The sequence below is a fragment of the Myxocyprinus asiaticus genome, chromosome 23 (genome assembly GCF_019703515.2).
Source record: "Myxocyprinus asiaticus isolate MX2 ecotype Aquarium Trade chromosome 23, UBuf_Myxa_2, whole genome shotgun sequence".
Lineage (NCBI taxonomy): Eukaryota > Metazoa > Chordata > Actinopteri > Cypriniformes > Catostomidae > Myxocyprinus > Myxocyprinus asiaticus.
The window spans coordinates 45,777,900-45,792,500 of NC_059366.1; the positions used below are offsets into that span (position 1 = coordinate 45,777,900).

Sequence of the window (14,601 nt, forward strand, 5' to 3'; positions counted from 1 at the left end):
CTAGACTAAAGACTCATCTATTTAGCGAGGCATACACCTAATTTATCCATCAACTCACAATTAGGCTGCTTTTAGTTAGGTCTGCTGGAACCAGAAACATTTATCATGATCTATAACTCTGCATAAAATTAAATGGCATTTACGCTAATATTATTCTATTTGTTTCCCTGTCTCAACCTCAGGATTCATATCCCAAGGTTACCAGAGCTGGCCAGATCCAGCTCCATTCCTGTTTCATGTCGGACTCCACTGCTACGTGTCTCTGAGTGATGACAACTATATGCAGCCGGTGCCAGACAAACATCACTTCAGTCTATTACAATGGACTTCAGGGTATGAACTGATGCCAACTCAAACTGTAAGACATCAGATACTTCATATGCTATAGCCTGAACCTTGGATTTAGGATAGACCTCACCGAAATGACCTGCCGGTTGAACTGCGATCACCTTGGTCTATTGATGGACTACATTCTTGAAATGGAATACATAGACTATCAAAGTTTATAAAGTAAAACCATGGCTAAATTATTGCGAGAGAGCAATAATAAAGGGTTAGTCCACCCAAAAATTTAAATTCTCTTATCATTTATTCACCCTCATGCCATCCCAGATATGTGACTTTCTTTCTTCTGCAGAACACAAATTAAGATTTTTAGAAGAATATTTCAGCTCTGTAGGTCAATTCAGTGCAAGTGAATGGTGACCAGAACTTTTAAGCTATAAAAATCACAGACAGTCAGCATAAATGTCATCCATATGTAATTAATGCCTTCTAAAGTGACACGATCGCTTTTGGTGCAAAAAAGATAAATATTTAAGTATTAAATCTTTGCTTCCAGTCAGCAGCGTTATGTGCATGTGACATAATCGCATTGGCATGTTCACGCGAGAACTGACCCACATGCGACACACACGGAAGAGCAGCGCTGTTTACAAGTGAGTAGGAGGAATGCTTACAGAAGCTTCTTTGGTTTTGGTTTAGATCGGTTTCTTTACTCACAATGGTGTGTTTGTGTGCTCATCCTGGATGTCTCAACTGAGAGAAAAATGTGAGATTACGCCCGTAACATGCCAACGTGAATTCACCACACGAGAGATGTGTACGCAATACGCCTTTAAGTAAAGCAAACCCTTAGTGACAATATTCTTACAATTATATCTAAAGGTTTTCTTGAAGGGATAGTTCACCCAAATAATTTTAATTCTCTAATCATTTACTCACCCTCATGCTATCCCAGATGTGTGACTTTCTTTACTCACCAGAACACATTTGAACATTTTTAGAAGAATATTTCAGCTCTGTAGGTCCATACAATTCAAGTGAATGGTGACCAGAACTCTGAAGCTCAAAAAAGCAATCCAGTCAGTTTTGGGTGAGAACAGACCAAAATATAACTCCTTTTTCATTATAAATCACATCAGCAGCCTCCTTGGCAATCATGATTTCAAGTTCGATTACACTTCCTAGCTCCATCTAGCACTCAGCGCATGCATCAAGCACTAGGACGTGTAATCGAGCTAGAAATCATTATTGTGCCCAGAGACCGCAATGGCAAGATGTATAGTGAAATAGGAGTTACATTTTGGTCTGTTCTCACCCAAAACTGACTGGATCACTTCAAAAGACATGGATTAAACCACTGGAGTCGAATGAATTACTTTTATGTTGCCTTTATCTGCTTTCTGGAGCTTCAAAGTTCTGGTCACCATTCACTTGCATTGTATGGACCTACAGAGCTGAAATATTCTTCTAAAAATCTTCATTTGCGTTCTGGTGAAGAAAGAAAGTCTCACATCTGGGATGGCATGAGGGTGAGTAAATGATGAGATAATTTTCATTTTTGTGTGAACTATCCCTTTAACTTAAGGGATTCTCTGCAACTAGATCAAGTTCTTTGCTCTTGCAGTTCAAGTTACATTTGCATACATCTCATTTTTAAGAGAACATGCAAGTAGACAGCCATCCATATAAAAGCAGAAAAAAGTCTCGTGTGGTGTAGGTAAGACTGGAATAGACGTCTGTCCAGGTTGACACAGGTTAAGGATAACATCTGTAAGTTCTCGGTCTTCAACTGGGGCTCACAGAAAAACAGAGGACCTGCAATAAATACAATAAAAAACAATGCAATTCAAATATTGCCATATTACCCACTTCAGTATCAAATCTTATCTGGTCACAGGAGTATTCCCAATACTGTAACAACTCTTATGATGCCTTTAAAACCCTATAAAGGTTTTTGTATCCTAGGCAATACAGCATTTGAGAGTAAGTTGGCCAAATTTCTGTGAAAATTATTGAAAATAGAGTCCCTGCAAATCCTGAGATCATGTGACTTTGTATTAAAACTCTGGCATCAATTCACAATCTTAATTTAATGTAACATGGCAGCATTGTGAGAAATCCACTGACCTCATGGCAAATGTTCCCACATTTTACATGTTGTTTTCATGAAAGGTACATGCTGCAAAGTTGTCAATAAAAGCAGTATGTTGGGTGCCTGGGTATCTCAGCGAGTACTGACGCTGACTATCACCCCTGGAGTCATGAGTTTGAATCCAGGGCATGCTGAGTGACTCCAGCCAGGTCTCCTAAGCAACCAAATTGGCCCGGTTGCTAGGGAGGGTAGAGTCACATGAGGTAACCTCCTCGTGGTCGCGATTAGGGGTTCTCACTCCAATGGGGCGTGTGGTAAGTTGTACGTGGATCACAGAGAGTAGCATGAGCCTCCACATGCTGTGAGTCTCCGTGGTGTCATGCACAACGAGCCACGTGATAAGATGCGTGGATTGATGGTCTCAGAAGTGGAGGCAACTGAGACTTATCCTCCGCCACCTGGAATGAGGTGAGTAACCACGCCACCACGAGGACCTACTAAGCAGTGGGAATTGGGCATTCCAAAATTGGGGAGGAGGCGGCTCTGTTGAGGAGTTCCTCCCTAAAGTTAAAAGACATCAATCACAGGGAAACTGCATTTCAACAGTGGGTCAACCCATGATAAATTCAAGTCTTAGGAATGTAAATTCTAGAATTATAAAGAAATAACAGGTTATTCTATTTTAACTCCACCCTACAGTATATCAAACATTATCTTGAGATATTTGGCATTACAATACAATACTCAAAAAGAATAACAATGTCTTCTGTATTTGAGCCTCTTTGGGTGGATTTACTGCAAAGGCAATCCCACAACAACAACAAAATGCAGCTGAGAAGTTTCAACAATGCAAAAAATATTATTGTCTAAAAACTATTACCTATGAAACAGGGATAAGGCACTGGACGTCTCTCTGAAATAGAAAAATACATACAAGTGACATTATTAAGCAGTATTATTAACAGTCCTACTACTAATCATAATCATAAAATCATCATATTTAATCCTTTATGTAAAACACACAAGATTAGCACAATTTATAGGTATAGCAGATGACAATGTATTTAAATGTATGTTATATTGTTATGAGACATACAATTGTAATATTAAGATAACTTGAGACTTCTACCTTTGCCATGCTCATTTGGACCTCTATGAACATTAGTGCAGAAAATGCCACAAGGTTTGTCCCTAAAATTAAAACACAATCTTTGAGATAGTAATGACAGTTTTAACATTTATTCACCTTGTGTATTTTTTACTCAGTGTGACGTGTGCGGCACCAGAGCAGTCGAAGGACATTCACGAGCGAAAGACAGATAAATGAATGAACTAAAGTTAAAGTTTAGAAAACACGAGTGAAATTGATCATGTTGAAGTTGACCATCTACAACAACTAAAATGAGTCCGACATGGTGAATTGTCTAAATTTACCTCAGTTACCGGCTGCCTCAAGGAAGACTAGATGCGCAAACAAGGCATTTAATTACAAATTTACCAAGCGGGAATGTTTTTAAAACACTGAAGGATAAAACAAGTCATATCTAAAGTGATATTCAATGATAGACTGACAAAACATTGTGTAAAATGATGAATAAAAGTTCATTTCTGCTTACCTTTTTCTAGCGACGCATCCACTGACGGTTGGCCCAGTGTAGATTCAAAAACGTGCATGTGCAGAACTCCGACTTCTCCAACCAAGTTTCAACATAGAGCAAACGTTATGATTTCGACCAAATGGGTCGGCGGTACATGTTGATGAATCAACCTCATTCCGACATTGAATATATGTTTTATTTTCGACCTAACCATGTTCTGATGTACCGACCAAATAGTGAATGTTTTTTCTTTCTCGCTTTTTTCTCCCCAATTTGGAATGCCCAATTCCCAATGCGCTCTAAGTCCTCGTGGTGGCGTAGTGACTCGCCTCAATCCGGATGGCGGAGGATGAATCTCAGTTGCCTCCGCGTCTGAGACCGTCAATACGCGCATCTTATCACGTGGCTTGTCGAGCGCGTTACCGCGGAGACGTAGCGCGTGTGGAGGCTTCACGCTATTCTCCGCGGCATCCACGCACAACTCATCACACGCCCCACCGAGAGCGAGAACCACATTATAGCGACCACGAGGAGGTTACCCCATGTGACTCTACCCTCCCTAGCAACCGGGCCAATTTGGTTGCTTAGGAGACCTGGCTGGAGTCACTCAGCACACCTTGGATTCAAACTCACGACTCCAGGTGTGGTAGTCAGCATCAATACTCGCTGAGCTACCCAGGCCCCCCAAATAGTGAATGCTGATTCAACATTGAAAATTGATTGACGACTGATCCCGACCCTTACAACTAAAAATAGACATTCAGTCAACGTCTCCTTGCTATCTAGGTTATGAGTGATGTAGCTATTATTATAAGAAAAAACAAACAAAACAAAAAAACATGAAAAACAGCGACACTGCCTCCTTAAGAGGAAAACAGAATATGTTCAAATGTAGAACAACTCCGCATTTTTAACCAAATCAGGTGATCTGTTACAGAAACTAGTTTATTTTCTCATCAAGCAAATACAGTTAGAATAGATGCACTGAATTATGTCTTGGTTAACATTAAACAAAATCTGACAGGATATACCTCACATTCAAAAACTCTGCCATGTATTGCAGTTGGCATGTAACTAATTGGCACTGACCATTCATGAACTTCTTACTGCAATAGGTAGATCACATGCTATCTTCATTATTATTATTATTATTATTATTAATGCATCCAGTGTCTGTCATCTTGTTTTAAAGAACAGATCAAAACAGATTCAAACCTTTTTAGTGTGTCTTGATTTACTTATTCCTACTTTCTATGAGTTTTCAAATGTTACATTTGCCAGTGTTTCTCCCTCACTGATACTTTTGAACTGCTTAATGATACATTTACAGTATAATAAGTATCAAAATCAGATAAATTGTCCATTGCACTTTTCCCCTAAGAACTTAATACAATTTTCAGTTCATTTGGTATTCATTATTTGGTGTACAATCTGGATTTTTTTAACAAGAAAAAAATAAATGCTGTCCCAATTACTGGTGTCATTAAAACATGAATGTATTTCAGAGAACGATTTTAGAGTTTCAACTGATGTTAAGATGGAAATGAGAAGTCACACTAAAGTAGGCGTCCCGTGTACCAGAATACGGGCCATTTGCCGGGGGGAATGGTCGTTTCTTCGCTTCTATTCCTGCTCCCATGAAAACGATCGACAGACGGTCGGATGGCGAAATTAAGTAACACTTATGACTAATTTGAGCTATCCTAGCAAACGTGATTTTCATGTGGGTCTTACCTTTAAATGCTTCTTTAAATTATGTATCGGGTCCTTGGAAAAACACTGCATCTTCACAACTGGAAGGTATATATTGCACTGAACTGTAATGTTGTTTCCCTTTTCTCCATCGAAGTGACAAGAATGTTGGAATTTCCACAAAAATAATCATATTTCTCCAGTGGCCATTGTGATGAAATCCTGCTAGTAATCCCAATTTTTACCAGATGTAACTGTAATCTGAATATGTTGAGTTTTTATGTAACTGTAGCGGATTACAGTTACACATTTTTGTATCTGGATTACATAATGGCATTACAAGTATTCTGTTACTCCCCAAGCCTGTTTATCACTATGTTTTTGACGTTGTTCTACAAAGTTTGAAATTTTTACGTTTTATTAATTGTATTTAATGTGAATTCATCTGTTTAAAGCTTAAAGAATATTATGGGGGGCCTGGGTAGCTCAGCGAGTAAAAGACACTGACTACCACACCTGGAGTCGCAAGTTGGAGTCCAGGGCGTGCTGAGTGACTCCAGCCAGGTCTCCTAAGCAACCAATTTGGCCCGGTTGCTAGGGAGGGAAGAGTCACATAGGGTAACCTCCTCGAGGTCACTATAATATGGTTCTCGTTCTCGGTGGGGCGCGTGGTGAGTTGTGCGTGGATGCCGCGGAGAATAGCGTGAAGCCTCCACACGAGCTACGTCTCCGTGGTAACACACTCAACAAGCCACGTAATAAGATGCGTGGATTGACGGTCTCAGATGCGGAGGCAACTGAGATTCGTCCTCCACCACCCGGATTGAGTCACTACCCCACCACGAGGACTTCCAAATTGGGAAGAAAATGGGGGAAAATAAAAAAAAGAATATTCCGGGTTCAATACAAGTTAAGCTCAATGCATGTTATGTATGCTCGTCCCTCCTTTTCTTTAAAATGCACAAATCTGTGCAACAGTGAGTCACTTACAATGGAAGTCAATGGGGTCAACCCGTAAACATTAAAATACTGTTTCAAAAGTATAGACACGAGACATAAACAATATGCGTGTTAACATGATTTTACTGTGAAGCTATATACAATTTTACAATTTTGTTGCCATGACGACGTAATGCTGCAAACTCTAAAACTTTAAAAACGGCAATTTAAACAACTTTACAGCTTAAATAATACATGAGTTTATTAATGTACGTGCTTTTATAAGATTATAAGCTTCACATTTATGTGTTTAAATCCTTAAAAAAATGGCCCCATTGACTTCCATTGTAAGTGTCTCACTGGAACACAGATTTGTGCTTTTTTCTTTTTTTTTTTTAAAGAAAAGGAGGGACCAGTCAAATGATTTATTTATTAATTTTTATGGTAATCAATAGTATGCCACAGATGCTGGCGATTGAACTTAACTTGTATTGAACACAAAATATTCCTTAAAATTATGTTTAATTCTGTCATCCTTATAGTTTTGCTGTATATATATATATAAACAGTTAAATAGCTTCTGTTTTATCTACTTTTTGTTACTTGCAGTAAATTATTTAAAAAAGTAATCCACTACAAATTAATTCTCTAAAATTGTAATGAGATTATTAATTGCTTCATCAAAAAATAATCACATTTAAATTACCTTCTAAAATACTTCACTCAACAAATTCAAAATAATGTCTATTTTTCCTCCTTGTTCACTGTTGCACACAAGTCATACTTCAGCTATCACAGAAACAATAATCCACAATAATCTACTAAATCCAACATAAATAATATTTTACAATTTAATACACAACATAATATATTTGACTGATTACAAGAATAAAAAAAAAAAAAGAAAGAATTTAAAATACAAAAAAAATTTTTTTTTGAATAAATAAGTATTTAGATTACAGTAATGAGTTATTTTGTAATCAGATTACACTCAAAACTGGTTACTTGTGTTGCTGGCAACGTTTTGTAAAATAATAAATAAAAAGAGTATAGCCTGACTGTAATTAAACTATGAGCAGCTTGTAGCTTGGGATGATTTAGATTCAAAGTAGCTTTCCGAACGCTGATGATATGCAGAATATTATCTCAATAATTTTTAAAGCCAGTAATATGTAATTCAGTGATCACAGACCTTTCGTGCAGCATCCTCTGTGGATGACTTCCTGCATAAAGAGCGAACAGAGTTCATGTCCTCCTCTTCCAGACTGCTGATGGAGGCGTCGCCCGAACACGACAGCCCAAAGACACGCCTCTTCCTGGGCGTGGCCTGAAGCATTGAGCGCAAACTCTCTCCTCGACTGTCTACAGGTGCAACCTGAAACCACAATACACAGATACAACATGTTATTTTCCCTTTCGCATGTATTACACATGCTAAACTAAAGAGTGATGCAGATTTACAACATTAAGTTTAAACGAGCAGTTCAATAGCACACAAATCCATTCATTCACCTCAGATGAAAGAAAAGTGTCCAGCATGTGTAAAAGGCAAGATCTGGAGCTAAAGTCCACAGACAGTCCGTCTCCGATCCAGAACTGTAATAAATCCAATGTGCGCTGGTACACTTTGTTGCTGTCTGATGAGGGATCTTCACTGGCTCTGCAGTTATAGAATTACAGGAGGATTTTGCTGTTAGAATTTTTAAAGTGTGAACAGACAAGTTTTGTTTATTTCAATTATACTATACTGCTCTGTCCTACAGTAAATAACAATTTTATCATTAAAAGGTGAAGCGTCACCAAACAGAAGTGCAACTATAATGACTGTTTTCAGACACTTCCCCACCTGCCATTGGTCTGGAAAAAAGATAGTCCCGCCCCAAATGCATGCCTTTGGTTGAGCATGAAAATGACATGTCAGACCGCTCAAACAAACTTGTGAGAAAGCACTATAACACCCCAAAAATTAAACACGTCGCCTCTATGTATTCTGTCGCAATGGAAGTAATGTGGTATTCGTACCCCAGTGTGCTGTTAAATTTGTCCATTAGAAACTGCAGGAGCTCTTCAGGGGTGCAGAAGTAGCGATATGTGTAGAAGAACTGCTGAATATATCCATCAGAGTGAGCGTTCCTGTTAATAGCACAAAAGACGCGTGATGAGGGTAACAGTACTAGCGAGGCCATTTTAAGAAGACAGGCCTTTTTTTGACTCTTTAATGGATATACAGGCGTTCATCGAGAGTTCATAGTACCTGGCGTACAGATAAGCCATTAAACCGTTGGCTGTCGCGGCCACTAGAGGGCAGCATTTTCCGCGGCGCTGTTCACAGAGAAGGTTCAGCACTGCGGGGTCTTCAGAGTGCTGCAGGTCCAGAGGTGCAGTTCCACACACGGCCACAGAGGGCAGCAGAGAGAGCGCTAAACCCCACTGATCCACTGATAACACCTACACCAGCAATATACGTATGACACACTGGTTTTGAAAACGATCACACTAAAGCAAGAATCCATCACATGCTGCATGTTTCAGTGATTTTAACCAATTTAAATTGCATCACTGGATATTGGGTTGGAAAACGTGTACTAGTTCTAGTTTAAAAAAAAAAAAAAAAACATTATGAATTTCATGACTTTTGGTTCCGTGCCACCGATTTTCCCCAAATGTGGACGGAAAACCATAGGAAAATACAGTGTTTCCTACAGCACAATTCAGAGTCAGCGCTGCCTCTCTACAGCGAAACATACAGCAGGCTCAGTGTAGTTCGATTCTCGAACAAATTACTCTTCTGTGCTGGCTCTTTTGAGTGAATTAAAAAACACATATTAGTCTGAGCTAGGGCTGTCAAATTAAAACTTGAAATTCAAATATTCGTCGAATGCAAGATAAAAAAAATGCACATTCGAATGTGAAAATGAGCATTAGAATATTGGATGTGTGCCAAGCACTGACAATGACTGACATTCTTGGACGAAAACAGACGCAGTGCAATGAACAGAACAGAACGCGGGTGTCTCACGACGCGTTTTAAATGCTGAATTTCCTTTTAAGTTGACACAGTGTCTGAAAGAATGCATCGTTTCTTCATGAGACGCTGAAAAAGCAGCGTGACACGGCGCAACTGTCAAAGACGTCCGTCTAGCGCATGCTTGATGCGTTCGGAGTGAACGGCCCCCCTGAGATGGAGGTCTTGCTCTCTTATCAGCGTCTCGCTGTATAAGCATTAAGTACGAACGTTCAGCTGTATTTAATGAAAAACACAATGGTACCGCAGGTATTATAAAGCTTGAGTCTGTAGTAGTACTTCAGCACTGGTATAGGTACTGCGTGCAACACTAAGTTAACATAGAAGCGTCTTTTGAAACGTTTCTTTTCTTGTTTTACATTTATAAACTTGCTAAATATTTTGACTTTACATTTCACACACATTTGTTAACAGCCAGATATGTTCTTTGCAATAAACAATCGCTATAACGGTGCTGAGTGGTTTATATTGATTTGTTGCGCCCTCTTGTGGACATAGGAGACAACGTTAATTTAAAAATCAGATGTGTCGAAGATTTTTACCCATACCTGGAATAATGTCTTTAAAGTTCGAGTAGTCTGGATCAATTATTAGGTTGCATTTATGCCTCTAAAAAGTCTAAAACCTTTAACAAGAACTGTATTAAATGTATTTCTGATGTTATCAGAATTATGTTTCAGAAGACGGCGGTTCAAGCCGAGCCAAACACGCAAGCTGACACGTGAGACAGAAGTGACATAGAAGCGACATGATATGACGTGGTTCCTTCAGAAAATGTTGCATTTGCTTTAAGGACACTATTGGTTGGGTTCAGGTTAAAGTTTTAGGTTAGGGAGGTACATATAATAAATAAAATCTAATATTCACCTAAAAAATCTCATCTGATTACGAACATTTCACTCGCTTTTGGCACCACTCACTGGACAAAAATGCCACAAAAAGTGACATAAATGCCCCCCTAATTTAAAATATGGTGCAAAAAAATGCCCCTGTAATTAATAGTTCTGTTTTTAATTGTATCTCATACAGTTCTTAATATTCTGTTATAGCACTAGTTATACCAATGACTGCATAATCGATGTTGATTTAATTTTAAGGGTGAGAGTTAATAAATTAAAAAACTATATATATCTTTTTTTTATTATTATTGATTAAATTGAAGTATTTGATTGATAATCGGATGAGCTTTGTTGTATATGGTAAGAAACAAAATTACCCTCATAAAGGTCAAATCGAATCCAGGGGGCAAATATGGCCCCTTAAAGGGATAGTTCACCCAAAAATGTATCTTCTCTCATCATTTACTCACCCTCATGCCATCCCAGATGTGTATGACTTTTTTCTTCAGCAGAACACAAATTAAGATTTTTAGAAGACTATTTCAGCTCTGTAGGCCAATACAGTGCAAGTGAATGATGATCAGACCTTTGTAGCTCCAAAAAAACCACATAGAGGCAACATAAAAGTAATCTGTAAGACTCCAGTGGTTTAATCCATGTCTTCAGAAGCAATATGATAGGTGTGGATGAGAAACAGATCAATATTTAAGTACTTTTTGACAATAAATCTCCACTTTCACTTTCACATTCTTCTTATTTTGTTTTTTGACGATTCGCATTCTTCTTGCATATTGCCACCTACTGGTCGGGGCTGGTCAAAACTGGAAATTTATAGTAAAAAAAGCACTTAGATATTGATCTGTTTCTCACCCACACCTATCATATCGCTTCTGAAGACATGGATTAAACCACTAGAGTCATATGGATTATTTTTATGCTGACTTTATGTGCTTTTTGAGCTTCAAAGTTCTGGTCACCATTCACTTTTTGTATTGTATGGACCTACAGAGCTGGTATATTTTTCTAAAAATCTTCATTTGTGTTCTGCTGATAAAAGTAAGTCATACACATCTGGGATGACATGAGGGTGAGTAAATGATGAGAGAATTTTCATGTTTGGGTGAACTATCCCTTTAATGACAAAGTAAATTTCTGACACTGGTTTGGATGAAAGTGTCCACCACGTGAATTAATGTACATGTCGAGCCAAGTCATGTTTATTCGTATAGTGCTTTTCATAAAACATATTGTTGCAATGCAGCTTTACAAAAAGTCATAGTGGAAAGTAGAATATTCATGCTTAGAAATCTCTGCAAGATCACAGTGAAGAAAATGAAGTGTGTACTTTGGCACAAACCTGGAGATATTTCTTCACAGAATGTAGAAACTCCACTTTGGCTTTCAGCTCTTCAAACTGAAGTTTCACTTTTGACGGCATCAGCTTTGTGTCCGACCCTACAAACACAGAACAGCAAACAAAAAAAAACACCTTCACATCTGTGATGTTTGAAGAATGCCTATGATGAATATTTTAGATGAGGTACATCTTGTCAAAATCAAACCTTTATTTTTTCTCTCTTGCTGTATCAGCTTGTGGTAGAAATTTCTGGTCCTTTTCAGGTTTCGGCTCTCGATGATCAGCTGCTGGTGAAGCTCCTGTTTAATGTCGAAGATAAAACAAATGAATCAATGGGTCTAGATGACTGACCATACTGAGTTCAGACATCAACCATGCATTGCATTCACAGAATGCAGGATTTAGCAATTGCATTTAATCCATTTAGATTCTAAGAGGCAGATTAAACCAACACAAAAGTACCAAATACTATAGTACCATAGTATTATACCATATGTTTTTGTTTGGACATGGTATTATGGCAACACTGAAGATTTTTGAACTTGTACTATAGTAATTCCAAGCGCATTGGGGTACCATGTAAATAAAATGGTACATATGCATGCATATATGTATATGCATATAGTGTATATATGTATATATATACTGTTACAGGTCGACCGATAGTGGATTTTGCCGATACCGATAACTAAGATGGTGGGTAAGGCAGATAACCGATTAATCGGCCAATAGTTTTAAAAACTGATTTATACAATATTAAAAAAAAATATATATTTTTTTTTTACTTTGACTTCTTTCCTTACTATGACAGGCACAGACAAAGAGTCCTAAATGAATAAAATCCCAGATTCAGATTGTTCAACCAAAATCCCCAAAATAACCAGAAAAAAATGAAGATTTGGTACATAACGTGGGACTTTTAAGTATAAACAAGCCCGAAACACACCAGGGACTCTTATTTTGAAAGTATGAAAAACTATTTTTGATTTTTGTTCAATATTTATTATTTTTTTAATCTATTTTTTCCGATAACAATAGTTCCAAAAAGCAACTATCGGCACCGATTAATCGGTAAAACCAATATATCGGTCCACCTCTAATATATACAGTATATATATAAAATATATCTCATGACATCAATTATCTCAAAGTGCCATGATATTACCATTACTCTAAGTTTAAACTACACAATATCATCCCTTGTTGTGTTTGGAGGCAGTATGTTGACGATTGTGTTGGCAGGATGTAGATGTTTTGGTGTGAATATCACTGGATTGAAGTGTCTCTTCCCGCATCAACAGTGTCCAGTGTCTGATTCACACTCTAAACTCTCTGTATCTCTCACTATGGTAACAGAGATCGATGGTGGGCACTTTGAAGTGGGCGGTGAGTAAGAGGAGCCCGACCGCACCACCGATTCTCCTGTAGAGCCCATCTGAGCATCTGTCCAATCTCCAGTCAGAAACACACCCTCCACCATCATCAAAGCGATCACACACACACAGGCCATTGATATTCTACTATAAATGGTAATACTCACTCAAGTATTATCATGTTAATATCTAACACTCTCATTTTGTGATGATTACACTAGCAAAATATCCATTAAATAAATACAAAAACATTGTCCATATACGTGTTTGAGTGCATGATGTGCGTGGCTCATTGAAAACATGAATGATGGAAGATCTTCATCCACTAAAACACTGATTGCATGAAAATGAAAACTGTTTGATGTTTTCCAGAGAAACAGAATACTGTACCTGGTGAAATTCTGGCTCTTTGAAAGGTGGATCCTTTTAGTGCAGTTAGCATTAAGTAAACATTAAAACTCAGTATTAGGACAAATTCCAAAAGACATTTTTAAACATTTTTATGAATATGCCTGGGTCATATTTCACCTCAAAATCAAAGGAGAAATATGATTTGCATAAAGAAAATTAATCAGATTTTTGTACCATTAAGATTTCTGGCATTGACATTATTTTCATGACAATTATGCACATTACTGTAAAGTAAAATAAATAAATAAATAAAACAATAATAATTATTACAGTATATTATTTAAATTGTGACGTATTAATACATCAAGGTAGTATTTTTGGTATTGCCATTTATTTAAGCTGATTTTAATTAAAAATGATTGTTTTACATTATATTTATGCTGTAATACTTGTAAAAATAACTGCATTACAGTAATGAGAATATAATGAAAATCATTATTGACAATAAAGAGAATTACAAACAAATTCAAAAGTAAAATATACATATGCATTACAGTAATGAACATTTTGTGGAAAATGTGTTTGTCACTGAAATAATGTCACAATGGCAAAAATATTACTGACCCTAAAAATTGGCTTCATTTTATTGATAAAATTATTTTGGGATGTAATATAACCTCAACATGTCTTTGAGAGATTCATCCAACTATGAGGCATTACTACTTGTTTTCATCATTTATTTTGATTCATATTTTTGCGACTGTATATTTTTAATCTAAAACCCTTCACTTCTTTTAATACATCACAATTGCCCACAGCTCACTTATAAAGCTTTTAATTATGTTATCAGCACTAGCCCTGGAAAGAGTTAATAACTTGTGTTAAGTGATAAGATCTGAAGGTTTGTATTAAACTGCAGCCGTACACAATATTCAGACATGTATGAAGCCCACCTGTGATTTGTCCTCTAGAGTGGGTGCTTCACTGTGACTGCTGAGTGTCTGAGCGTACTTCACCACGTCCGGTCTGAAGCAGAGGTCTCCGTACAGG

At 37.5% G+C, this 14,601-nt stretch overlaps 1 protein-coding gene and 1 long non-coding RNA gene across 4 annotated transcripts in view; both read right to left on the reverse strand.

Moving 5' to 3' along the window:
• The window catches only part of LOC127414355 (kinase non-catalytic C-lobe domain-containing protein 1), a 79,663-nt gene that overhangs the window by 18,024 nt on the left and 47,038 nt on the right, over nucleotides 1-14,601 (reverse strand). For 2 of the 3 annotated variants that reach the window (XM_051652328.1, XM_051652324.1), the window contains 8 exons: nucleotides 14,505-14,601; nucleotides 13,591-13,623; nucleotides 12,033-12,126; nucleotides 11,828-11,925; nucleotides 8,861-9,054; nucleotides 8,629-8,739; nucleotides 8,119-8,266; nucleotides 7,799-7,981 (listed from right to left, as the gene is read on the reverse strand). The exon at nucleotides 14,505-14,601 is cut by the window's right edge and continues 253 nt beyond it. In XM_051652328.1, coding sequence (XP_051508288.1) covers nucleotides 7,799-7,981; nucleotides 8,119-8,266; nucleotides 8,629-8,739; nucleotides 8,861-9,054; nucleotides 11,828-11,925; nucleotides 12,033-12,126; nucleotides 13,591-13,623; nucleotides 14,505-14,601 — 958 coding nt within the window. The remainder of the gene's footprint in view (nucleotides 1-7,798; nucleotides 7,982-8,118; nucleotides 8,267-8,628; nucleotides 8,740-8,860; nucleotides 9,055-11,827; nucleotides 11,926-12,032; nucleotides 12,127-13,590; nucleotides 13,624-14,504) is intronic. The other variant, XM_051652327.1, reaches the window with a different exon arrangement.
• On the reverse strand, nucleotides 2,506-4,256 carry LOC127414408 (uncharacterized). Its single transcript, XR_007892791.1, has 3 exons — nucleotides 3,507-4,256; nucleotides 3,258-3,290; nucleotides 2,506-2,938 (listed from the first exon to the last, which is right to left on the reverse strand). It is a non-coding gene; the product is annotated as an uncharacterized LOC127414408 (long non-coding RNA).